Genomic DNA, 27,866 nt, shown 5'->3' with positions numbered 1-27,866 from the left:
CGCTGCCGCGCGGGACTCCCGCCCAGAGCGGGCGCGACTCGCGGCCACGTGACGCTCCCTAGCGCGCTGGAACCGTCACGTGACGCAGGCGGTCACGTGAACGCGCGTGCGAGGCGCGAGGGCACGTCCTACGCCGAGGGTGGGGCGGTGGATGCGCATGCGCGGGCAGAGAGCGGGCTGGTGCGGGCCGGGCCGGGCGGCCGCTCCCCTCGCTGGCAGTGCTCGCTAAGATGGCGGACTTCCTGCCGTCGCGCTCCGTGCTGTCGGGCTGCTTCCCCGGCTGCCTGCTGACCAGCGGCGAGGCCGAACAGCAGCGCAAGTCTAAGGAGATCGATAAGTGCCTCAACCGGGAGAAAACCTACGTGAAGCGCCTCGTCAAGATCCTGCTGCTGGGAGCGGGCGAGAGCGGCAAGTCCACCTTCCTCAAGCAGATGCGGATCATCCACGGGCAGGACTGGGACCGGGCGGCCCGCGAGGAGTTCCGGGCCACCATCTACAGCAACGTTATCAAGGGTGCGTCGGCCGGGGGCGGCCTGAGGGCGGCGGGGCCCGGGGCCGGGGGCCGGGCGGGGGTCCTCAGCCTCCGTCCCGCTCGGGGTCCTCATCGGCGGCCTTCCTCCTGCCGGCGGGGTCGGGACGCGGGGTGCTGGGTGGGGAAGAGCCGCACCTGAATCCGGGCCGTGCCCCGTGCCGGGCAGGAAGCTCGGCGCGCGTTCTGCTTCCGTGCGAGGAGCGGCGGCGGCTGGCTGACAGCGGCGGGCAGAGCTGCGCGCTCCGAGCGGCCGCAGCCGGGCTGGGCGCCTCGCCTCACCGCTGTCAGCCGGCCGCGCGTTGTCGGCCCTGCCTTCTCACCCGTCCCGTTCCGAGTTTTGGTTCTGTAACGCTTTGATACCGTCTTCAGTGTGTTTCTTGAGGCTGAATTGTGGGCAGACGTTAGCCTTTCTAAATGGGGCTCAGGGATTCCAGCTGTTCTTAAGGAGCTGTTTTATAACAGTACTTCAAATGAAGGCTGAAAAACGTAGTGAGGAAGTAGAAATCACGAGCAGAAATGATGAGGTGATAGTCTGTTAATAAAGCCGGGTGATTCGTACTGTAAAAGTATACATGGAGCAAGTGCGGGTCTGCTGCAGCAACATGGTTTTGACAGATACAGCAGTGACAGAAGGAGAATGGATTTTGGAAGGATACTTTGGTACTGATGAATCATAGAATGGCCAGGGTTGAAAAGGATCTCAAAAGGTTTCACCCCGCTGCCACGGGGGGGTCATTATCCCTCCATTAGTACACATCATCTTTCTCTGTGCCTTTACAGTTGCTCGTTTCTTACCAGATTTTATTTCTTTGCCACCAGCAAACATAATACTAGAATTTATTTCCCTTTGTTTATGTGATTGGTATCAACACAATTTTATTTCTTTTTTTTTTTTCCTTTAAGATCTATGTGAGACAGTTCCAAGACGCTCAGTTTCTCCTAGAGGTTATTTACTTTTTTTTTAATTATAGTAAGTGTGGGAAAGTCTTCATGTAAATGCAATTCCAGCTGCTCTTAAGCAGTAAAACCACACAGTTCAGAAAGCTCTGTGTTTTTACTGTGTTTAGTCTGCGCATCGTGAAGATGTTAAAGAACTGTCAACCCCCTACAATTCAATACAACACTGTAACAAAGTAGTAAGATGTGCTCCCTGTGGACACTGGGGAGCCTTAAAATTAAGTCATCAAGTGGTTTAACATATTCTGAACTAAACTTTTAAATATACTTCATTTGTTTGTGTTCCTGCCAAGTAAATATAACAGCTGTAAAATGATTCAGGAGATCAGTGGAAAATATAAATATATGTGAAATATATTTACATAATACCGTAGATTGGGGATTTAGTGGTTTAAAGATGGCACTTTTGGAAGTGTTGTATTTCAGATATTACCCTGCTTCTCAAGGCTGTGTTTTCCTGATAGCGGCTCTTCTCTGAGTTTTGTTACTACCATTTTAATTCAATATTTCTGAACCCTTCTGATTTTCTCCTGGCTTCAGAGTCTTACTGAGCTTTGATTGTGCAGAGTAAGCGTATTGTTGGACTCTGCAGAGTTACAGGCTAGAAAGATAATAGGTGCAGACAAATTCTAATTGCAGCGCTCTTTCATGTTGTTAAAGGTGTGAGAGTCCTTGTGGATGCCAGAGAGAAACTTCATATTCCCTGGGGAGATCCTGTTAACCAGAGTAACGGAGATACCATGATGGCTTTCGATACCCGCTCGGTCACGGTGGTGCAAGGAATGGTGGAGACAGCAGTTTTTTTACAGTACCTCCCTGCCATAAGAGCTCTGTGGGCAGACAGTGGGATCCAGCATGCGTACGACAGGCGCAGAGAATTCCAGTTGGTAAGCTTTGTTTTTCAGTGTTGTGAGTCTGGGGTGTGCGGGCTGCCTGGTTCCTGTGGCACTTTTTGGTGAAATGCTTTCTGCTAAGTGACCTCCTTATGGATGCTCAGCGTTTTGGATGGTAGTCTGTTGTTGTGTTACTTTAAACTCATGCATTTAGCTCCATTTTTTTCCTCCTTTTTTCTTTCAAAATGAAGATTTACATGGAGCACCCGATATAATTGTCCTCCTTTAACATATGAGAAAGCCGACGTATCAGTTACCTTTTATGTTCAGCAACAAAGCTTGGAACTGCATAGTGTTTGTAACAAATGATTATTTTTACGTTTTCCTACTTTAAAAAAAAAACCAACCATCGTTTGGAGGGACGGCTTGCAATGGTCTTTAAGAAAAGATATGCATGGGTTAATGAGAAGAATTTAAAAACCACTCCCTTCTCGATTCCAATTTGAGCAATCTAGCAAACATTCCCTCTGTATACTTCCTGTTTAATTTCGGATGTCTATGTTAATTCTCATGTAATGAGGTTTTTGTTAGATGGAAGTCCTCAGCTAGGGCTGGAATATATAGTTCAGTAGTGGGATTGGAAAGGAAAAAGGATTGCCTCGATTCTCGAGCTGAAACATTAACTGTGACAGCTAAAGCCCCTTCGTTCCGTTTCCATGCTGATAATGCAAGAGGAAATGAAGACTTAGTTTGCTGTTTATTGTTTTGTAGGCTTGTGTAGTAAATGCCAGTGGCATAGGCTTGTTTAGGGGTGAGGGTGGGGTTTGACAACCTTAAAATAGATTAAATCTGTTCTTGTTGGTCTCTTAAAGCTAACTGGCTTTGTGCTTTTATGTCTTAAAAATAACCTTTGTCTTAATGTGAATCTGAACAATGGCTGATGATGTCTCCTGTTGAGCTGTTATGAACGATTGTATAATCACAGGCTGGCTTAAATAGGTTGTATAAATATTCTTTATAAATATGTATTGCCCAGATCCTGGAATGTCTCAGAGAGGTGCCCGACTTGCTTATCGCCTGCCCGACCTGTCTGTGCTATTTCAGTATGTTTTTAATGAGGCCTGTTGCATCTTACATTTTGCATTGGAAATCATCACAAAGGGGTAATTGCACAACTGCATTCAAGATTTTTATCTGCTGCAAATGTGACTTCTCCTCATAATTGCTCTGCTGCAAATGTGACTCCTTGTTGTCGTAATTGCTATGCTGGAGTGATCTGTTTTAAAATCCATTGAGTAAAAGCGTTTCATCTTTTATTAGATACGCTTAATAACTTGAGGCTAAGTAGCTCCCTTTTCCTTCTTGTACTTCTGCCACCTTGGGTTTCTGACAAGTAGGTTCTTTCCATAACTGAACCATGTGCAGAGTTTCACTTTGAGTAGGAGCTGAAAACGTTTTCTACTGAATCTGTGAAGGGAGGGGGGAAAAGAAAGTTTTGTTTTGGAGGTTCCTAAAGCTGTGTAATGGGCTCTGCAAAAAACACATGTTACCATTTGGGCTTTAGGCAGAATATAAAGTATTTCTTAATGTGCTATTCACAGTTGAGTGCTGCCCTAGTGATAGGTTTTGCAGATCAGGTAACTGCTTTATTTATACTTACACTGCTTTATTCCCTAAGTTGTGCTGAGATTTTGAAAGGATTTCTTTATCACATGATATAAACATGGAAAAAAAGAAGCTGAATGATGTCATTGCATGGATTGCAAGCAGCATACCCAAATGTCAAGTCTCAATTTTACCCTGGTACATTTCAGCATTAAGTTATGACAGGTAGACATGGTCAACAGAGTGACAAAGAACTCCTGAAAGCAGTGTGTACTTCTGACATAGCCACTGGCAGGCTTTGTAGGAGTGTGCTCAGGGAGTCCAGACGTGTGCTGTGGTGTGGAATGAAGACAGATAGCTAAGGTGGGAGCTGGGGGTGTACATGAGGGAGGGCAGGGGAGCTGGAAGGCACATGCAGGTGGCTCAGTTGTATTGAGTACTGACTCTTCAAATAAGACTTAAAAACTGAAAATCGTGTTGCAGCGTGGGGGATAAAAGAAAAAATACTGTTCTGTGTGCAGTTCACCTGCGTGTAGCAAAAAATGAGATGTAATGAGAAATCAGCACTAGAGGAATTAGAAAGGAGTGTTATTTGTGTGTGCTCTAACTTCAGAGTGATGAGTGAGTTTGAGGCTGTGCTGAGTTTGGGACTGCACTGAAAAACATGGCTGGTATTATAATGTCACAGACAAGGATGCAGGGAAAAGCACAAGGATGCTTATGGTGGGAGTAAGGCAAAGGCAGAAGTGAGCAAATGAAGAACAGAGCAATGATGGATAAGGAGCGAAACAAACATTTGCATGGAAATTGAGGGGAAGGATGCAGGAGTGTGGTTCTGGATGCCATTTATAGCCTGAGCAGATAAGTGTAGAACAAGAGAGATTAAGATGAAAGGCTTACGCACGTGTGTAGTTAAAATTTGAAGATGGCTGTGTATTGTGAGAGGTCATTGAGCTATTTGTTTTGTTTTTCTCCATCTTTCATTTGTAACACCAAATGATGCTGGGAGCCTAAAGAAACAGCGTCGTCTTTTTATAGCAGTGTGGGGGGAATGCGGTTGTATTTTAATAGAGTTAGAAATCAGCATTTCCAAGCCTAGTTCACTGGTGTCCTTCCTCATTTTGTTAATTTAAGTGGTCATGAGGATAGTTAATATCTTTTAGTTCCCTCTGTATAAAAATAGGGGCCTTCTGGCCAGTAACACAGCAGTACTTAAGAAAATTCATTAGTTCATCCTTGTGTAATGCTTTAAAACTGAAAAGAACTAATGACAGCTTACTGTGCAGTATGTGCTACTTCAGTAGTTCTCTGATGGTTAATATTATAATCCCTCAAATTTTATTACAGACCAAAACCACTTAGGTTCTAACACGGTTAGCTACAGGTTACTTTGGCTCCATAGCATAGTCCCTGTAATTTGCTCTTGGGGTTTTGGTCATCCACAAGCTTTGTCTATGGAGCTTTCCTCTTTTGGCCTTGTGTCTGACAGCAAGCATGGATTAGCTATGGAGTTAGTCTGTTCCCCCCAGTGCTTTGTCATCTCATTCACACTTTGGGTTTCCCATTACAAGTTGATTTCCAGTAAATGTAATCTCCTGAAGTGACTTGGATAAATCTACCTTCTCTTAATTGTGTGACTCACAGACCAGTGGTTTGTTTAAATACAAAAGCAGGCTGGTTTTCCATTCGGTTGGAAAGCTGCTGCTTGAGCGCTGGAGTGAAGTTTGTATTGCTTTACTTGGAGGAGGAGGGAAGCAGAGGTATTTTTAACAGATTGTGAGGGATGTCTGAGTGCTTAAGTAGAGACTTCCTTGCTTTTATGTTTATACCCGTGGGATCCTTCGTTCCGTAGTTGTAAAGGTTTGCTGCTCTCATTGAGTTTTGCTTTCAGGCACTGGCAGCTGAGAAAGCATCTCGTCCTGGTGCTGTGCATCCAGTAACTGAGGAGAGCACTTCTGTGCAAGTGCTGCTTCTGAAACAGTCTGCTTCTCTCTGAGAGTGGAAAAGTGGGATGAGAGCTGGGTTCCTCATCTGCGTGACGAGCTTTGAACGTGCTAAAGGTTTCTTCTTGGTAAAGATACCTTTTGGGTGGGTTTCAACGTTTGTTACCGGTGTTTGTTGATCTTCAGGTGTGTGCTTCTTGCCCTTCTTGCACTTTACACAGATGTTTTTTTAATGCCGTGACCCTTCAGTGTGAGGAGGCAGTGATGACATTTCATTCTGTCAGCGTTCACCCAGAGCGGCAGACACGGCTGGCACATAAAGACGATGGGTATGTGTTTACCTCTGGGTCCTGTTTACTTTTGTGACATGCCTGCAAGTGCTCGATCAGATTATAGAAGACAGGAAAAGGTGTGTTCAGAGTGAAGTTCTTTTTGCTGCAGCTTCTCTGTAGTATTTTTTTGTCATGCAGAGTGGCGCTTCTGGAGAGTGTTGTACAGCTTTCTGAAAGATTGTATTTCATCTTCTTTTGGAGCTTTTCTAGCTTCTGCCTCTGAATATTGATGGGGCTATTGTATGCAAGAGAACATTAAATTAGCTCTTAGGGAGAGAATCAGTCCTCAGATGGCCTTTGCAAAGTACTAGCAAAATTTATGTTCTTTCAGGTCCAAAGGCAACATATCTTTGAAATACACGTATAGAGTAGTGATCCTGAGGAGGCCAATGCTTTGAGGGTAGACTGGGCTGCGTGACAAAGCAGATGCATCCACATGCAAGAAAGAGGAAGTCGTGTCTTAGGGGCAGTTCAGAACTCAGTGCTTCAGCAACCCTGAACCTGGAAAAAGACAGAGCATCTTGCCCACGCCTTATCAGAAGTGTCTTCTACACTTGTGACACTGAATTTCAGAAGGCTTTCAACAGCTTGTACCCTCTGGAATGTGCCAGTACTCCTCTCACTATTCATCCCCTGCATCCTCCCTGAACTGGAGGGCAAGCTTCAGTGCACAGACTGTCAGAAAGTTGTATGGACTCATGGAGGGTTGTCAGAATTGGTAGCATGGTTAGGTTGTGGTTGGCTCAAAGATCTTTAAGGTCTTTTCCAACCTGAGCAATTCTGTGCTTCTATGTGAGAATCTTCTTGTGATCCAGTCACACAGTGTTTCTATAAACATGCATTGACTTAGTTCAGTTAGTGTGTTTGAATAAAACATGGTGATTACACTGCATGTTGCTTGAATTTTTGTAGATAAAAAATAACAACAGTGTTGAAATATGAATTGTTTTTCCCCTTTTTCCCTGATCCATAGGTCTGCTAAACAGCACATGACAAGATGGCATGTGTACAGTGAGCACGACTCCTTAAAACCATTGGAAAGGTTAGAGCTACTTGCCATCTTCTGTCCTTACTTTGTATTAAAAGGATTTATCAAAGCTTGTTGCTAACACAAATTTCCTCAAAACTCATTTCTATAAAGTGAATCATTCAAATCCTCGGAGAAGACTGGGAGTCTCTGTTGTTCTGCTGTTTTTCCTGTTCCAGTGACAAGATTAGGTGGATCTATATTAATAAGGTTTTGTACAGAGATTAACACTAGAGCCAAACATTAAGGAGGCTTATTTTTTTGGCTGAAAACCCTCCCAACATGTCTACGGGTGCTTTGGGTAATGGGGATTGATCATAATATTGTGACCGAGCTGAATTACCTTTGAATGAACTCTTTAATACTAATTTTACACAAAATGCCAACTTTCATCCTTTTCCAAATTCAGATTAGGATTTCTGTTTCAATCTCTTTGATTTCCTGTGCCTCGAAAGGCTGCTTCTGGATTCTTCTGCCATTCTACCCTGTCTGCCTGCCAGCAGTTCAGCAGGAAGGTTCGGAATATCTGAAGAGCAGTGGCCATGTATTGCCTGCTGGCTTTGTAGCATAAGCTGGCCTGGTTTTACAGATACAAGGATGGACATCTGTGTCATGTATTGTTCTGAACACCTAGGAAGTAGATTTTTTGTTATTCACAATAGTTTGGTTTTTTCAAGTTTGAAAGTAATTTTGGTATGGGCTTTGTCTCCACTGGCAGAGTTGAGTGGTGAATGTGGTTGCTGTGTACTGTGTACTGCTGATGTATTTGGTGCAGCCAGCGGCTGTATGAGTGGCTCCTTTTCACAACCACTCCAAATCAGTGTGTATGTATCTTGTACATTATTTCTGTGTACAGATGTGACTGGATTGGGATCGTTTCAGTGGAGGCTGTCTTGATGTGGATGTGTTATGTCAGTGCCTACATCAGATGGCAGTGTGCTGAGTTGACTTTCAACCAAGAGTTCAGGCGAAGAGATTTAAGTGGGTGAACCTTTTTCTCTGCAGATTCTTTGAAATCTGTGCAAAAGTGTTAGATGTGTTTTTGGTGCTTCTGCTGCCTACAGTTTAATATGAGACCTTGGTACAAACACAGGCTAGGAGCCAATTTCCTTCCCAGTTACTAACCTGCGTGTCAGTACCTGTAGCACTGTTACTTCACACAATTTCAATGTGGCAGTGGCTCCGACTTTGTCCATTTGGAAGTTACTTTGTATAAGGCAAATCTATGCTGCAGAATCCCAGTATTCATAGCAGTCTGCGAATCTCTGTGCTGGCATAACGTGTGGAAGCAGCAGTGATGTTCCATTTATATACATTAAATTAATTTTTACGCTTGAGGCAAAGAATAGAGTGAGCTTTTTCATATGAGAACGTGGGATCTTTTAGGATTAAGGTGTAGTGCCAGGGGCAGCACTGTCTCATGCTGCTATTCCCTCAATTTCAGCCTGGTTCCAGTCTGCTGTTGCTGAGCACATATTCACATACTCTGGTTGTATTTGGATGTGTGCGTAGGCTGTCTTTATTGGTATGAGTTTCAATTTGTGATGAGTGCTGCTTAAATGTGCCCTGCTCATGCTGTAACTCTTATGCAGAAGCAGCAAAACGGTAGGAAACTTTAACTTGTGGTAGCTGAGGAAGTTGCTTAAGAAAATGTGAGAAAACAAAAGTGCAGCTGACCTTAATACATAAGAAAACACACATAGTTACATAGAGTAACTATACTGGCTACTGTAGTATATGCACCTTTTGTTTCGTTTAACCAGGGAACTGAAAAGATCCCGCATCCTTTTTTTGTTAGAGGTGAGTTTCTGTATCTTCCTTCTTTGTTCGATGATGCCAGAGAAATGGCTTTAAGCAACCTGCTGGACTGGGGGCTCAGCAGGCAGCTGGAAGCACTTCTCACCGGCTGTGCTGTGCTGTTTGCTCACCCCATGGTGACTGAATAAAGAGGACAGGGATGTTGCAGGAAAGGGAATACAGCATGCAGATACTTCTGTAATCCAGAGCATCTCTGCAGAAGCGTGTACAACAGTTATGTAGTTCTTTTAGAAGGTTATCTTCTAGTGTCGAATTCTACAAGTGATATGAAATGTTTGGATATTGCTTCTATTTAGGAAGTTTCCGAGATTCTACTGTCTTGAGTGCTTTAGACACAACTTTTACTGCATCTTAAATTAACATTCATCTAATGGTACTTGTAGGTCTTTCAAAAAGGTAGTAAATTTATCACTAAATCTCATCAAATATCTTGTTACAAGCTCTGATACACTAGTACGGTACTAATGCTTAGTTCTAATGCTTGGTTTAGTGCTGTTTGCAAACAAAAGTATCAGAACTTAATTGAAATGGATTCTGCTAATGGAGGCAGAGGAAGGACTGAAAAGCATTTGGTCGCCTGGATTTCTCACGAGGCTGAAATAGAAACCAAATGTGTGTTATAAAACTGAATCCTAGGGATACTTCAGTGCATGCATCAGTATCTAGTTTAGGGTTCTGCTTTTAAGATGTTATGATTTGGTTTACTGAATGTGCAATAATGGAATTTTCAAGCATCTTAAAGTTCAACATGACCAGTTTTAGTGCTGATGTGTTCCCACATGCCAAATACTTCTCATTTTTTTGGAGCCTTTGCCAGTCTTCTAGAACTTGGAAGCAAGCAAAGCTCTGAATGATGGATATTGGATTTGTAGACTCACTGCTGCTTCAGTGTTAGATTAAGTGCAGTTTGAGTTGCAGACACATGAAGTCATGGAGCCAGTGGGTCAGCGCACTGGAAGAGGAACAAATGTTTACAGTCTTGTTCCAGTCTATTTTGTGTGCAAAACATCTAAAGTTTACATAGATGCTTCCCAGAGTGTAAATAGGCGTTGGGAGGTGGCTGTTTCATCTCCATCAGTGTCTGTTTTCATATGGCTTCTTGCTAGGTCCCTGTATGTTTTGACTTGAAAGATCATTTCATCAATGAAACTTTGAAAAATATTTGCAGAATATTGAGTGCCTTTCCTAAAGGAAACGTTCTGGAAGACAAGTGTTGGTTGTAAATGCTGAGGGAGCAAGTGAAAATGGTCTTCGAATGGTCTTTTGTACTTGATCTTCTGAACAGTATATCCTAAATGCAGTCATGGATTGACTTCAGGTTCTGGCAAACCTGAGTGTTATTTGTTCGATGTATTGCTTTTGCAGTTTTTGTGTCCTAAATTCTGTTTGTGGTGTTTGCTAACTTGGCTCTGATCTCTGCAGGAGGCTGCAGGAGAGATCTCTGCATCATTGAGAGCAGTCCTAGGGATGCGTGGCATGCCAGCATAAATGCTGTGTTTTGCTTGGGCTTTTAGCTGTGGGAAAGCTTTTCAGCAGGCTCTTGGGTTTTACTCTTGAGTTGTACAAACAGAATATCACTTCATACAGCTCAAAATTGTTCCATTTCTTAAAGTTCTCAGCTGCTAATGGAATATGGCACATCTTGCTTTCCAAGTAGGCTTTCAGGATTACTTGGAAATGTCATAACTGAGCGACGTGCATGGAAGAAACTGTAGTTTTGTAGGCTTTAATGGAAAGCCATCTCAGTTCTAGCCTAAAAGCTGTAGTGTATTTTCATATCTTTAAGCAAATTTAATGAGGAAGCTGGCAATTAAATCACTTCATCAGGAGATGGGAGGGATACCTAGCTAACAAATGAAATCGGAGGTTTAAGTCAATGAAGGGCTTTGAAGGATGATTCAAAACCACGTTCAGTGCAAGAAGAAAACAGATGTTTTCTTGTTTGGAATACTGTGTTCTAGGCTGAGTGCTCATGGCCTGGCGTTCTGCTCCTTCCTGTGGGACACAGCAGCCATGCAGGCATCCCTGGGTTTCCAGCAGGGTTTCCAGCACCCCCAGGTGCTGCCACTGACTGCAGTGCGTGTGCTCAGGTTGACGTGCTCTGTCTACCTCCATTTCTTAACCAGTTTGAGAATTATGGTTTAATTGGATTACTTGGTAAATAGGGAATAATAGATTAAAGGGATATAATTGGGTTAAAAACCCTTCTTAAACTCCTTCACCTTTTGCCGTTAGTGCTGTTGTATGAGATAAAAACGTCAGGCATGCAATGAACTCAGTGGGACTCCTCCCTTTCTTGATTCATTTTTAGCTTTGTGCTATTGAGCGCCCTCCACCAAATTGCACCCAGCTGTTCCAAATTCTGCTCTACTACCAAAAGGTTTTACAGATTACTTTTTATGAATCAGGACCTAAACCTTTCTTGTTTGAGGCCAGATCCTCAGTTCTGTGCCCCAATGAGGTCTCACCTGTGCGCTGCGTGATGCGTTTCTCCTTGCTCTGAAGAAAAGTCAAATACAATGTGAGCTGCACGCAGGAAGTGCTGAAAAGAGGAAATAGGATGGTGCTGAGCAGAGGTAGGACGAGCTGTGACGCATATGTGACGTGCATTGGTGGAGGAAAGCATTGTTTTGTACCCCTGTGAAAGCAGATGTGCTCTGTATCTGAGGCTCTGCACTTTTGCAAAAACCTGTCACTAATTCCAGTGTACTTAAATTTTATCTTGAAAACAGGCAGAACAGACTTAAGCTGACTATTCAAATGGTTGTACTGGAGAGAAAGAAGATAGATCCTTAAAGGTCTGATCATAACATAAGGTCTGTGCTTCAGCCCTCCCGAGACTGTTCTTTTAACACTGCTTTAAAGCAGTTTGCCATCGCTTCTTAGGAACAAATGAATATAAATGGATCAGATGTTGGATCTGTTTGTGCCACAAAGGTGTGATAATGCTTCTGTGGGCATAAATGGGGTGGTTTGCTCTGGTGTCAGTTCGTGCTGGTTTTATCATAACATTGTCTGTAGTTAAAGGAAATGTATTTCTGCTGTGGAGCTGTTTTCTGTGTTAGTCGAGGCTTTCGGTTCAGTAAGTGAATGGACAGTTGCTTACACTGAACTTTTCTCAAAGTGCTTTATTAAAAAGGAATTATTGGATATTCTTGTTGTAAACTCCCGAGACACTGCCAATAAAGTTTCTCTTTAAACAGAAGGCAATACATAAAGTTATTATAGTTAGAGCAGATGAATGGTAATAGGGAAATAAATAATTTTCCCCAGGCATAGCAGATACCAAGCAAGTAACTGAAGTCACTGTGAAGTAAGGTGGGTGTCTGAGGTTTTTTTTCTGATCAGAATAATCAAGTTACACATATAAATGTCCAGAATTTCCATCCTTTTCTCTTAACCGAGATGTGTTTGGAAGAGGAACCCCGGTTTAAAAGGCCCAAGAGGAGTGAACAATGAGAGACACGAATCTGTAGAAACATCAAAGGTGAGAAGGGCCCAGGAGTGTTCCTCACTCTGAGGCTAGTGAAAGAAATGGAGCAGACTTAATGTCTGGATGTAGGGCTTGGCTCAGCTTTCACTGTTCTATCAGAATAATTAGAGATTGGAGATGGGTACCTTAATTAGGGGTAGGTGTGTTAATGGCATAAATGTCATCTTGATCATCTAACTCTTTATTACAGTGTTTTGAGGCTCGGGGGTTGGGGTGAAGGGTGAGCTGTGCTGCTCCCACCTGCTCGTCTCACTAGGAAATGTCATTGGCTTGACTCAGACCCCTCTGAGGATTGCTCCTGTGCTTACCACTGAAATTTCAGAAGACTTGTGGTGGGTCAGCAGCAGCAGCACTGAGCTGTAGTCAGAATTCCTTTGGGTCGGCTGGGGCAGAGGGAGATCGAGAAAGTAAAGGTTAGGGGTTCTTTTGGTTGGATTATTTGTAAAAATCTTCAGATATGATTTTATCTGTACTAAGCCTGTAATAGCAGAAGCTGTAAGTACTTGATTGTATGGGTGTGGTAAGATGCAGAATCTTATTTAACACACTGGTTCCTCCTACATCTTTCCTTCTTCAGGCTGCATTTCCCTGCTTTAGGCAGCTTGCTGTCTATGTCAACTTAGGCAAACACATAGCAACCCAAAAACATTGTAGTTACCTGTTCTTCTTCTAAACTAAGCTTTAAAAAAGTGTGTTTTTTTGGTTGTTTGGGTTTCTGTTTGTTTGTTTTTAATAGATGGGGGAAATGTTGGTTTCTCTTTTCCCAGAAATTCAAGTTGGGTCAGGAAGAGAGAATGATTGGTGTTTGCTGTCATCCTGCTCTAGTTACCAAGCTGTATCTCCTGTTCTCATTAAATACCTGATTTACTCTTTCAGATTCTCAGGCCTTTTTTAATTTATAGCTTTAAGAAGAATTATAGCATCTGTGTTCCCCTAAAGCAGCTACAATTCATTTAGCTATCTTAAGGTATCAGTAAATCGTATGTGATGGCTGATACTGTTTTCATGGAAACCAAGTAAGTTGATGTCACTTCCTGAGTTTAAAAGATGTGTTCATCTGCTGTGCATTTCATGTAGTTTTCTTTCCCACAAAATATTTGTGGCTGCTTTGTTGTAGGTACTCACTGGTAATGTATTAGACAGTAATCTGTCTCTGTACCATGTTTTGTTATGAAAGATTCTTAATCTTCTGGTCTTCTGAATTAGAACAGCAGATAAAATGCACTGGTGTCCTATAGGTAAATCACTGCTGCAGAAGGAGTGCATTGCACAGAGCTTGAGGTCCTTCATCGTACTGACATAAGCAGGATTGCAGTTTTGTGAGGGAAGCTGTTGTTCTAACATCGGATACCTCGATAAGAGTATGATTTAGTTGTGCTTTGTGAATTACTCCTGAGTTCACAATAAAATGACTTGGCTTGACTTCTGCATAGGGATCACAAGGCTCCAGGAGGCACACAAGCTGTTCTGAATCAAACCTTTCTGAAAATGGAATATTTGACAATTATGAGTAAAGTTATTTAACAGTCAACTTCCTGTGGTTTACATGCTTTTCTGAATCAGGAGGAGGCTGAAGGGCTGCAGCTGAAACGCATACGCCTTGCTTGAAGTCAAAAGGGCATCTTCTACAAGCAGTGAAAGAGATATATTCGAATCTCAAATTTGAAGCTGTTGTTTTAGTTCTGTATGAAAGGTGTAAGAGCACAGTCATCTAACGCTGGAGGATCTTTAAAGCTGATGTAGGCCATTCATTTTTGCTGCGCTGACTGCAGTGGCTGCTGCTTGTCAATGTGAGTGCAAGAAATGTGCTGAGGCCTGTGTTTGACTTCAGTGCTCGTGTTGGTGCCTTCAGGGCCGTGCTGCAGGCTGAGCAGAAGGAACTGAGCAGCACCAGGTGGGGTCATTGGGGGCCTTTCACACACTTCACAAGTTTGCTGTGCAGAACTGCTGAGCTGCAGAAATCGCTTTGAAAGTTGTACTTGCATTTAAAAACAAACAAACATAAAAACCAACACCTGGGACCTTCACAGAGTACAAGCAGAACCACGCTGTTCTGTGTAACAAGCTCACTTGTGAACGTGCTGATGTTACCTGACAGCAATTGATTGTAACCTCATTTTTATGTAATTGGTATCAAACCCAGTATGTGTGGTGTACTCTTACTTTTTTTCTTTTTCCCCCTCCACTCCAGTCTCTCTGATGAGAGCATTGTGACATCTCCTTAACCATTAAAATAGCATCAGAGATGTGTTATTCCTGGCTCTGTGACTTGTTCAGGGATCTCTGTTGGAGCATGAGGCAACTGACGTGAGCTCGCTGCATCACCGTGCTTTAACTAGATCTTCAGCTGGACTTTCCGTGATACATGCTCACAGAATGAGGGCTGAAAGACAACAGCAATGTAATGGAAAAGTTGCCTTTTTTAACAGAGAAATCCTGCAGTTTCCCAAGCTGCTGTTGGTTGGTCATTGGTGGCCTGTTTCACAGCTGGCAGTGTTAGCGCAGATGAGCGGCTGCAGCAGCCATGTGGGGCATGGCCAGCCAGGGCAGCACGGGGAAACCCAGCTTCTTTTTTCTAGTCATCTCAGGTAAGCAGGTAGTTTACAGTTTGTCTGAGAGAAAACTTTAGAACGTGACGGATGTTTGTTGAGTCCAACTGTTTAAATATAGCCACTGCCATCAGTTTACGGTGCGAGATCTAGTTCTGTGTCTGGTAGCAGGAAATAGCCTGATGTGAAAGGCATCTTTGGACCTTTTGTGAGACAAGATTGCAGACAGATCATACTGGGATGAAGTCTTTCCATCGGTTTGTTTTGTTTTCTCCTTTCTATGGATTGCTCTCCATTATTGTAAAAAATAGAGACTGGCACCTTCCCAAGGCATCAGTCTTGCTTGGGTGCTTTGCGATGCTGCTTTTTGAAGCTTATTTTAAATGTGTTAAAACTCCTCAGTTCTGCAGTACTGCACTCTGATAACAATCTGGTAATCATGATAGTTTGCTGTTCAGAGGTATCTGAAATTAGTGGTGCTTTTCCTGCTAATAGGAGAAAGTCAAGGTCGGAGTGGCTTTGTATGAGTTAGTTTTCTGGCTTGTAGCTGTATGATCTAGAGGGGTGTCTGGAATATGAAGGAAGAAACGGGTTGTATTTGGAGACATTGGAAATCCTCGGTGACATCCAAATAAATAAAAGCCAATGAGTGAATGGCTTAAAGACACTGCAGGAGTGAGTCCCATTGGCAGTTGCTCAGAATGGTGCCTTATTGGTTGTCTGAAAAGATTTTCATGAGGAAGGAGCCTGGTGACTGATCCAAAGGCAATGAGGAGGGAAGCTCCGTACATCTCTGCTTTTTAACTTTCACTGTTCTTACATCTGATTACTTCTATAGATTAATTACTTGAATTTCAGTTCGGCCACCTTGATATTTATCTGCCACTGACTTTTGTTGCATGGCAGCCTAAAAACCTAAGCAACTTTCCCTGCGTTGCTTTGCTGTTCCTGGGCATGTGACTGTAGAGCATTACCACCGCTGCAGGACGATGCGTTTTGCATTTGTGCTCTCTGGAAATCCCCTCCTTGGGAAGCTGCCTCTGGTGCTGTTTGATGACCTCTGAAGGCTGTGGTTTGCTTGTGTGCGTGAGCTGCCGGGTCTGCAGTAAGCCACAGGATTTGAAGGAGAGGCAGTAACTCATGCATTCCTGAACTGTGGAGTTAATGCTTCAGGGAACAAGCGCTGCCATAAGTAGTATATAAAAGAGCTGGCATTAAAATACATATATGCACACACACATATACCTACAGCTCCTGAGGCCCAGGTATTCTAGAATAAATATCTCCTCTTAATGAATCTGATGTCTAGCCAGTTTTTTTTTTGGTTTTGTTTTTTTTTAAGTAACCCTGTGGGGGAGGAAGGCTCTCAGCTCCTGCTAGAACCTAAACGAGAAATTGAGTCTGACTTTCTTTTGCCATACCATTCAGCTAAAGGCGGTGGGTTTAGCTCTTGGAAGGCTGAGTTCTGTTCCTGTTACTCCTGTTTGGGAAGCTTGAGGCTGAAGTATTCCTGGTAGGTTTGTGTACAGCAGTTGTGTTTTTATTGCCTGCGAAATAAGAATGCTCTTCCACCTACACGTTCCTTGCAGGGCTGTGTTTAGAACAGATCTCTGAAATGCTGAAAAATATAATACAATACTTCCTGCAGTTACTGCAGGCACTTGGTGCTGTGCATCAGCAGGCTTTAGAATGGTGTCACTGCCGTACTTTGTCCCCACAACAGTAGAGTGGTAGATCTGTGCTGGACTCTGTTCTGCAGGTGTGTCAAGCACAAAGCATGTTTCAACTGAAGTTTCATTCTTGCCTAATTAGAAGTTGATGTTCAAATTGCCCAATTAAAACTGCAGCATCTACTTCTATTAAGTGACTTGTAGGATCTACTAACCTTGCACATGTATCTGCTGGAACCCTTTATTGCTCTGTTTCTTTACCCTACTGTGGTGCTGCTGCTTTGAGGACACAGGTTCACACTGAGATTTGATGTAATTCCTAGAAAAATTTATCAAGCCCAATTCAAGTGAGAAGTCATCACTACTGCTGTGTAACTGCTGTCCTGATTCACTTGTCTGGCTTGGATGTAGCTGTTCCAGTCTTGGATGCTTTGTGGTTTTCTCTTCAAGAAAATGCAGTCAGAATTCCTGTTCTCCCATCATCAGAGTGGGAACACAGATGCTTTTCTTTGTGTATTTATAATAAAGTAAGTTATGTTACAGCTTGGTAATCAAGAGCTGTCAGAGGGAAGCATGTTATGTTTTTGATGTGATGCTGGGAGTCCTAAGTCCTTTCCTTTTCAGTGAGCTCAATTGGTACACTGAGTAATTCTGGGTCCATCAGTGTCCTTGTGAGAGGGGTTCCTTCCTAGGTTCTAGGGCTCCCCCAGAGTCCTGGGATGCTGACTGTAGTTACAGAAAGGATCTTCAATTTTGTGTTAGTGGAGCGGTTAAGAAGTGTTGTTACTGTGATAGTGATAGCTTGAATTGGAAGGTTGCCCATACAGTAGATGCAGCATCGCACGTCACTGCAGCACAGACTCAATGTATTAATCCCTGACTAAGGAGTTCTTCTCCAACTTGATCTTTGACAGGAAAGCCTGTCTAGTAAAATGCTTCCTCTGTTTCTCCCCCTCTGCTCACTGTTTGTTGTGCTCAGGGGCAGCACGCGAGTGGATCCTGTGGCAGTACAGCTATAAATTCATCTGCCTCCAGTGCTCAGCCCTTGCATCTGAATGCATGTGCCCAGAACCTTCAAAGGACTGGGAGAATTGAATGCATCTTTTCATACTGAAGGCGTGGTTGTTTCCTTGCTTGTTCCTGTGGATAACACTGTAGGATTTATCTAGCAATCCTAAAATTGGAAAGGATTTTCCCCTAAACGTGGCTGACTGTGCTTTTGAAGCTTAAGTATTAACTAGCCTAAATAAAACTTCAATTGTGTTCTTAGGATTGCTGATTTAGGGGGGAAAAAGGATAGTAAGGAAAGAAAGCTTACAACAATTCAGTTTAGATTTAGATTAACTGGACTTGAGAGTATAAGCCATGGAGATGGAGTGAGCCACTTGCTAAGGAATTGTTTGCTTTCATTTCTAGGGGGAATCCGTAAAATATTTCTTGGACAACTTGGATAAACTTGGAGAACAGGTAAGCTTTTTGTTTTTCCTCTCGTCTTTCCTCTCCTCAAAGGATTCTTTGATCACTGGATTTTAAGCTGGTCAAATATCATTAGTGTCTATGAAAATAACTTTAGTTACCTTTGCCTACTTCATTACCTCAGCAGTTCATCATCGGTGTGTCAGCAGCACAGGGCAAAGTGAGGGCCAAGAGATTTGGGAAATAAAACTCTTCTGTGGAAATTGAGCAGGAAACAAGTTACAAATGGCTGCCCACTCAAAGGTTGTTAAAGTAGCACATTAAGATCAACTGTTATCCAAAAATGACTCCAGAATATGTATAGATGCACACTTAGGAAAACTGAGTTAAATCAATACATAAAACAGAAGTAACTGACTTAGTATCTATTTTTAAGTGGACGAATTTGGTACAGAATAGAATGTATTTTCTCTGGGGAAAAAGCTGAAATTTCTGTAGAATATTTTTGATACGATGCTGGTTTCTGTTTCAGTGATGAAGTTATGCTCGTTAGCCTTGTATTGCAGAAACAGCATGTGAAAATTGCTTTTAAAATAGAGTGCTAGCTTCAGCTCCATGTTGCTCCATGGTCATTTCCAGCAGATGGGTAACAAATACTGAAGGAATCTGAGCCGCTTCAGATGAATGCTGTTACATCGTGCTTAATTTCATTTGACTTTGTAACAGATTGGGAAAGAAAAAAAAAAAAAGTGGAGCCAGCCTTTTTGTGCTCTTTTCTCTAAGTAGAGCACCAGTGATGCCTTGTGGAACGGGTGTGCTTCCAGGTATCTTGCTGCAAGTCCAGCACTCGCTCTCTTAATTTTTATTGGCCTTGCGTTATGAGAGAATACAAAACTGCTTTAATTCTCTTCAATGAACTACTGAACTTGTTGCAAGTGGTGGATTTCTCACACTCTAAATCCAATGCTACTTGAATTTCAAGGGGTTTTTTCCACTTATTTTTGTGTACTTGGATGCAAATTATTGCAGCTTCTCTTTCAAAGGTCTTTATGAGAAACCTTCTGCCAACCTTTGATTACAGCGTGAGACCAAAACTCACTACAAAAACTCCCAAGAGATTTGGGAAATAAAACTCTTCTGTGGAAATTGAGCAAGAAGCAAGTTACAAATGGCTGCCCACGCAAAGGTTGTTAAAGTAGCACGTTAAGATCAACTGTTATCCAAAAATGACTCCAGAATATGTATAGATGCACACTTAGGAAAACTGAGTTAAATCAGTTAAATTTGTGTGAGACCAAAACTCGCACAAAAAAAACAAACCCAAAAGCAAAAAAATGTGTGTATGTCTGTATAGACCTGTATGCATGCACACTCCAGTTGTATTTCTGCTGTTGCTGTGGGAGTGCTGAACTCCCAATGACAGCATTTCCTGCTTAAGGTTAGACCAAATACTGTGAGATACAAAGGATTCTTCAAGATCTGCAGTCACAGAAAATATTTAATCTCGGTGGAAAAAACTTCTTAGCTGTGTTACTAAGAGTGAAAGATTTGATAGGTTCTTCTGGTTTGTTCTTATCTGTATGGAAGATTTATCTAATGATTGTTTCAACAAACTGTATTAATGTAAGTATTTTACTGCTTTTATCTGATAATCTGATTCAGTGAGGCTGGCCTGCAACTGAATTGTGTATAAACAGATAGACCTCTGGCTTGTGTGCCCCTTGCCAAAAGGGAGCTCTTTTGCCTGCTGCCAAAAAGGGAGCTGCTGATAACAGCATGTAGGGAAAAGAACTTGCTGTTCAGATTTAATCAGCGCAGCAAAATAAGAGAGGCTGGGATCGGCTGCATTCCTTGCAACTGCTTGTTACCTCTGCTGCCAGTGCAGACTGTATGGATTCAGAAAAGCTCATAGAGACGTTGGTTTCCATGGTGTGGTTGGCTCTTATTCATACCTTGAATTCCAATTGTAAGTAAGCAAACAGTGATGCGATAGGCAAAATAGCTACCTGATAACATAAAGTTGTGCTGTTGAAAAAGGTGGACTGTATGAAATTGAGGAAGATGACAATTCAGGAAGAAAGCAGGAGGTAGGAAAAAGTTAAATTGGGTTTTAGGAATCATTGCTGATGTGTGTCCTTGGGAAGAGCCAGTGCTTACAGGCAAATAGAGCTGCCTGGAGGAAAAAGGGGAAAAAAGGAAGGTAGCAAAGAAGTCAGTCCCCATGAAAGAGTGGACAAAGTGAAGAAGAGTGGATACAGGACAAGTGCAGTGGTGCAGCAGGGAGTGGGATCTATTGTGAGGAGGGGGCTGCTTTAGAATTATTACTGTAGCAAGCTGCTGGTATCCCAAAGATCTCTATGAAGAGAAGAGAACTGAATTGTCCTTCAAAAAGAGCATTAAAATACTGGGAGGTTACTTTGGAGTTGTATTTAGTCTCTGGTAAGCAAATGATGTCTCTGTAGCAAGCACTTGACTTCCAGTGCCCACAACTGCTGCATAGGAGTAGCCAACGATGTGGGATAACATGTGGTAGGTCTTCTCCACGTATGTGGAACTTGAAAGCACTTGAAAGTGTTTTATCTGTGGTTGCAGTGTGCAGGGAATTTGTCAGGAGTTCTAGGATGAAGCCCTTTGCTTGAAAGCTTTACTGAATAAACAGTCAGGGCTGGCTTCCAGAGGAGTTTGCTTTGTCCTCTTGTTTCAATGTGGAAAGCAATATGCAAAGCATATAAGGCCTTTCCTATTATTTGATCTTATTCATTTATGCACTTTTAAGAATATCAGTCACTCCTGAGCTTTTCTAAGACTTCCTGGTTTTGCTCTGAGAACTTGTGACTGAATTCCAAATAAGAAACCCTATAGGTGGCTGTTTGCAAGATGGAATATGTGTTGAGCTCTCTTGCTAAAAAGCTAACAGTCAACATTACTCAAAATATCTTCATGTGTACCCACTGCCATTTGATATCACTGTGTTTCTGTTGTCCTCCTCCTCTTAACAGCATTTGGTAGAAAAAATCCAAGATAAATGTGACTAATACAAACATCCCATTACTTTTTATATTCCCTTCTCTTTCATCAGAAGGGCTGGAGCGCAGATCTGGTGCACGGTTAGAAGAGAACATGGGACTGTTAGAGCTGTTGAACTCTCCTGCAGACTGAAGTAGTACAGGCTTGGGATTTGTATTGGCCGTGCAGGGTGGGGATCTTTTGCTTCAGAGAACTGCTTTGAGATTGCAAGCCATGATAAAAATCAGTGCTTTAGTCCTGGGCGGCTCGAATGAAGAGAGCAAGGAGTTCAAACAAAACAATCTAGCTAGTTTCACTTTTAAGCTTACAAAGTAAAGCAAATCAAATGTCTGGAGCGTTACACTTCCCTTGCAGTTTTTGCTGTGGTTCAGATTTTTCTAGCTCTCTTAAACTTGGAAATGCCAGTATTTGAATTGCCATATATTTTCTCTCCTGCTCCTAACTCACAACTTATTAGCTGAATCAGGCTTTCTGGACTATGATCTTAGACATCCTTATAAAAGCTTTCAGTTTGGTAACTGGCAGTGTCAAAGGAAGACGTAGATCACTTAGAAGAGGCTGAAGTTCCAGCTCTGAAACCTAAATCATTCTTTCTGAAGTTAGGAGAAATGCTGGAAAAATGTATGGAAGAGTTTCAGTAAGAAGTGAACAAAAAAGTTGTAAACATCAGCATCAGCCATCTGGTTTAGGTGCAGTTTTTAAACGGGAGAAGACTTAAACGTAATTCTTAGAATGAAGAAATACCCAATATGATGCATCTTGAATTTCGTACCATCGAAAGCTGACTCATAAGAATTCCTCTTTCCATAAGCATCTGCAACGATCATGTAAGAAGTGCAGAAACTTAATGCTGCCTATGAAATTCTGGGAAGAAAGGCAGGCTGGAGAACCACAGGGACAGCTGGCTCAGGTGCTTCCCTAGGCTGCGCTACTGCAAAAGCACTGCTGTCATCAACTACTTGTTTCTCCTTCTGTTCTGCTAATTGCAATTGCACAGGATGTTTGGACAAAGCCAAGCTGTGGGAGCTCAGAGGAGGGACACAGCTAATTAATAGAAGTGCTTTTTGGGTTTGTTTTGGACAGATTCAGCTGGATCCAAAAGATCCATGGTACAAACACGGCAGGTTGCTTAGGTTTGACTTTTCTGGCATAATTAATTGATTGCCTGAATTAACTGAAGCAGCTCTTTTTTTTTTTTTTTGCCCTAGAGGCAGCTGTGCAGAATGCATGAGAACATGGGGCAAGCTGACTGCCCATAGGTAGAATGGAATACTACCATGAATATTGGTTTGAGAGACCCATTTTAGAGCCCATCTGCTGCATTCCTGTGTAGCTGTCAGATGTGTTTCCTAGCTTTGTGGGAAGATGATGAATGAAACGGAAAATAGTTCAGAATAAGGGAAATTGGCATGAGGAGCTGATGGTGCACCTTTCAGGGTTGTTTGTGAATGCTTGTCGTGTGGCAAATGGAAAGCTTCAGTTCTCTGCAGGGCAATAAATGTTTTGATTTAACCTCGGGTGTGTTTCCTGATTTGACTCCAGATCTTTGCAAAATGCTTCAGTGTTGGAATATAAACATACATACGTGTGCATGTTTGTTCAAAGCCTCGTGCTGTTCCTCTGCAAGCTTTCTCTCAATTGCAAGTCAGCTGCCATCATCGTGCCTGTGACTTGTCCTAATCATCAAACTGCTTTATTTTTTAGGATTATCTTCCCTCACAGCAAGATATACTGCTGGCAAGAAGACCCACAAAAGGGATTCATGAGTACAACTTTGAAATAAAGAATGTTCCTTTCAAAATGGTTGATGTAGGTGGCCAAAGGTCAGAACGGAAACGTTGGTTCGAATGCTTCGACAGTGTCACATCAATACTCTTCCTTGTTTCCTCGAGTGAATTCGACCAAGTGCTGATGGAGGATCGGCAGACGAATCGCCTGACGGAGTCCCTGAACATTTTTGAAACAATAGTCAATAACCGGGTTTTCAGCAACGTCTCCATCATTCTCTTCTTGAATAAGACGGACTTGCTTGAGGAAAAAGTACAAAAAGTGAGCATCAAAGACTATTTTCCAGAATTTGAAGGGGATCCCCACTGCTTAACGGATGTCCAAAAATTCCTGGTGGATTGTTTTCGTACCAAACGCCGGGACCAGCAGCAGAAGCCCCTCTACCACCACTTCACCACTGCTATTAACACAGAAAACATCCGGCTAGTTTTCCGTGATGTCAAGGATACCATCCTTCATGACAACCTCAAGCAGCTTATGCTACAGTGATGTGCAAAAAGACATTTTTATTTGAGTAACTCTTGTGTGTTGTTTTTTTTTTTTTAACTAGAAGTTTACAGCAGGAGTAGAGAAATCCAGATCCTGTCAGACTTCTTGATATGTGGCTAAAAGCTGCTGCTGAAAACATTATTGCCAATTTCTGCAGAATTTCAGGCTTAATCTCTCCCAGTGTAGCTTCAAGTTGACTCAAGTTGTAATTTTATAGCAGACCTATGTCTAAGTTACCTGTAAAGTGATTAAATTTGACCTTTTAAGAACACGTATATCATCTTAGAAAATCATTCTATATTCAGAATTCCAAGTCCAAACTTCATTGAAATTGTTGCAATTGTTGAGCTTTGGCAGTAATTTTAGGGGGGGCAAACCTTTCACATCTGACTTCGTAATGAAGACTGCGATACTGTAGCTGACTTACAATTTCTCAGGTCTATTGTTGGCTAGAAAACCCTTAAATCTCTCACTGGAATTGTGCATCTGAAGCTAGGATTCCTGGGTGTAACGTTCTTCCTGTTAAGCATAAACCTTTGCACGGGTTTTGACCAGGATGTGCTTTAAAAATCCTTGGACTGGGGGCTTCAGTCGCGTGGCAGGAGGTAGCGGCGCAGGCCCAAGTGCAGCGGGGCGCAGTGAACGGCACAGAGCAGGCTTTCACTCTCTTGCTTTGTAAGTCCTGCCTTGGAGCCGTGGCAAACACAGAGCACGATGATACGGTCCTCTTGAAGTTCTGATGTGGGAAGGGGAGCAAGCTAAACTTATCTTCACAAACCAGATGTGACGTGCAGGTACCTTGCCTTTTCTTGAAGCGCTTCGATACACGGCTGGTTTATGACTTCCTGCAGTGTGCCTCCTCGTGATCAGTAAGGGTTTGGATGGATAGAAGTACTCGCAGACCTAAGTGCCTCCTTGTGTTCTGTCCTACAGTATTTTCAGTGGCCTTATGCAAATGTGTGTTCCCAGCAGAGGCCTTGTGTAGCTGACACCGTGAAGATGAATGTGTTTTCTGAAAAAAGGGCGTCACAGCAGAATGTGCTTCAGCTGATGAGGTTCTTTCTGAGACTTCCCAGTTGGGTCTAGCAATCCTAAGTGTACTTGAGCCAAACACGTTGCATAGCGTACTTTAGAGTGCTGCTTGTGACTAATAATATTTTACCAAAAGTTCCATTGCAGTTTTTTTTTAAAGGGTAGGGGGAGGTAGTACTGTTGCCATGTGATTACAAAATAAGAAAAACAAAATGCTTCTTGCCTAGAAATCCTCATACACCGTGCAGCGTGCTACTAAGTAAGAGTGAGCTTGCCAACATGGGTTTTTAAAAAGTAGAGCTGCTCCAAGTCTTTCCCCAGGCTGTAGATCCACAACTCTGCCCACCTTGCCACTGTGCCCCGTGGAACCTGCGCATTCCTGTGGATCGTGATGCTGGCCAATGTTTTCTTAAAATGAGTTTTTATCAGCATAGCACATATGTGGCAAGAGGTGTGATGTCATGTTCTCACTGCTTGGAGCAGCGTCCCTGCAGGTGGGATCATGTTGCTGGAACATAGGAAAGTTGCCTGTCTTCTGAACTTAAACCTTACTTACTGTGATTGTAAGTTGTGTTACCATCTGTACCTCATTCTCCTGTTCACAGATGGAGAATAGTGTATTTTTATTTAGTTAAGTGCTTTGAAAGACCTCTGTTTTTTATATCATCCAATGAATAGTCATAGATTAGTCTGTTTGCTGCAATGAGGCACTATTTTGGAGGAAGGAGTTCTGAAAAGATGTTGGAAGGAGTCACAGTGTGTTATCAACACGGTGCAACGCTGTCGAGAGGGTTAATACAATCGTTAGATGGGGATATTTAGACTTTGCCTCTGTTGTAGGCATGGATACGGTTACTTTTGTCTTCAGTTCATGTGTAAGCAACTCAAGGATGGTGAACTGGACACCTCAAAAACGGCTGGTTGGGGGTATTTAAAGGGTTGGCCAACATGCCTCTAGTGTCAGTCCAGAAGTTCTCCACTTTCCTCTTGGGAGGATGGCAGGTTGGTTTGGTCAGGGTATAAATGCTGTGTGAGCAGATGACAAACCTCTGCCTTTTGGCCTCTAAGTGCATAACAAAGTCCATTGTTTGCAAGCAGAAGTTTGAACAAATCCACACCCTTGTAGGGAGGGCAATTAACCATTGGAACAAACCGACAGGAGGAGGAAGGGACTTTTTTCCATTGCTGACAGTTGTTTGAACAAGTTTCTTTTGAAAAGAGACTTTGTGTCTGTGCTGATTAAAATAATTAATTTGGAGAGGGTCTGTAGTAAGTGTTCTGTGGGATGTCAGACAGGGTGGCTGCAGAGAAGACTGAAGACTGGATATTGGATGAAGAATATTACCAGGAATTTGTCTAAAAAAAATAATGATGTAAAGTGTTGATAATTTTCTGTGTCAAGGGACGTTGGTGTCAATTTACAAAAAATCCTCCAAACTGATGTCAGCCTGAGGATGTAGTCAGTTTCACCGAGGCACTTCTGACATGAGCTGAAGTAGGAAAATATTCAGCAAGCTTCTCCATGAACCAATGCACACACACACAACAAAGCGCCGCTGTTCTCAGTCCTTTCAGAAGACTTTCTCTGTGCATGTGGGGGCCCATAAGGCAGCAAGGCGCACCCAAGTGTTGGGGCACTTCTGACAAGGTAGAAGTCCCTGGGAGATGAGCACTATATGAATCTCAGGCAAAAATGAATTATTTAAATGAAATTACTAAGTGAAATCACTTGCATTTCCCACTCCCACTTCTTTAAAGGGAGGGAGGCAACTAACCTTGATGTAACTGTTTACATGGTTCCTATGTTAACATACTGGATAAACAAACTGAATCAACAGTGGGCTTTTCCATCTTTGAACGTAGTAGCTACCTGAAAAGGAGCACATCATGTACTGTTGTATTGCTTTTTAGATTTTCTTCTGAATATAATTCCTGTACAGCATTATTTAATTTTGGTACAAGTCTGCTGTTGTGGAACAGACTGGTTCTTATCCTGAAGCAATCACTGCTGGGTAGGAAGGGTCAGCCTGGTAGCCTGCATTCCAGTCAAGGTGCATTTGCAGGAGAGGTGGAAAAGCAGGTGGCAAAGCAAGGTTCCCAGAACTCTCTTAGTGAGAGAGTTAGCAAGCCCTGCTAAGGTAAGGTGACTGCTCAATGACCATAAGGAGATATACCACTGTCTTGTACAGGCTTACTGTACTCGGAAGTGAAATCAGTGTTTTAATGACTGTTCCCTGCTGCAGTATGTTCAACTGCATCAATTGATACCTTAAAACTGTGGCTGTTCATCGAGGCTTTAAAAATTTTTTCTTCTTTGTGCGTTGTATGTGGGAGCGTAAGCCATCAGCTTCTGTGAAATGTAAAGCTTTCTTTTGGGATACCCACTCATCTGAAAAGAAAATAATAATATAAAAAAAAAAAAAAGAATCAGGTGGGTTCATTCATCTTGACGGCTGTATATTGGACTCATTTGTCTAGTAAGTGGCTTTATATTCTGCCCATCAGAACTGTAGTAGCAAACTGCTCAGATGAGGTGTTTCAAGCTTTGTGACACTTGGCTAATAATCGTATTTACGGTCGGTTTCGGACAGCTTATCCAGCTGATCTCGTGATGGTTAGGAGCAGCTCACTGCTCAACCACAGACATAAGCATGTTTAATGGTCCGTTGCCATCGGAAGACTTCCCTGCTTATTTCTCTTCAAGGTCAATTGCAGGCCGTTCCTTTTCCAACAGTCACGTTTCCTGCTTCAAAGCGATCAGAACTTTCACGCCATACTGAGATGCTGATAAATTAACTTTACAGGTCTTGTCTGTTTGATGGTACCATTAACGTAGTTGTTTTTTTAATTACACAGCATTGCAATACAGTGCCATTTTGCAATTTCTTTGCATTGTACTTGAAAATAAGTTGAATTGCAGACTATTTAAAGCCGCTTTCCTGCGCTTTCAGTAGCAGTGAGAGCTTACCTTAAGTGAAGCCTTTATGTAAAAATATATTTTGTAACAATCTCATAGATCTTTAACAGAACCAAGATTTGTATTAGCTTTGTATAAATGTTTGTGGCTTACGATTTTATATGTTTAACTTTTTATAAACTTTCCAGGGACTACTTTTTATTGTAAATTTTTTTTTCTCCTTGCTTTAGATTGGCAATAAGTTATTTCTAAGGGAGGTCTTAGAAGACAAAACATCACTTCCTTTTTATAAAATGGTTAAATCAATTTATAGTTTAAAACCTCTTCCATTCGCTTGTACATCGCTCTGTACATACTCTCCAAAAGCGTTGCCTTTCAGCTATTAATATTTGCCTTGTGTACAAAATTACTGACAATGAATAAACATATACAGCCTCA

At 42.4% G+C, this 27,866-nt stretch overlaps 1 protein-coding gene across 1 annotated transcript; it reads left to right on the top strand.

The window, feature by feature from the left end:
- Nucleotides 1-204: 204 nt before the first annotated feature.
- On the top strand, nucleotides 205-27,866 carry GNA13 (G protein subunit alpha 13). Its single transcript, XM_042833015.1, has 4 exons — nucleotides 205-513; nucleotides 2,150-2,376; nucleotides 18,176-18,226; nucleotides 22,907-27,866. Exons 1-4 carry the CDS (start codon nucleotides 231-233, stop codon nucleotides 23,477-23,479), a joined length of 1,134 nt encoding a protein of 377 aa, XP_042688949.1. The 5' UTR covers nucleotides 205-230; the 3' UTR covers nucleotides 23,480-27,866.

This window comes from Centrocercus urophasianus, unplaced genomic scaffold, assembly GCF_019232065.1.
Source record: "Centrocercus urophasianus isolate 14NV4802_14NV808 unplaced genomic scaffold, USGS_Curo_1.0 seq_40, whole genome shotgun sequence".
Classification (NCBI taxonomy): Eukaryota; Metazoa; Chordata; class Aves; order Galliformes; family Phasianidae; genus Centrocercus; species Centrocercus urophasianus.
Note: the sequence above shows the minus strand (reverse complement) of the source record. Positions and strands in the feature narration are given on the sequence as shown.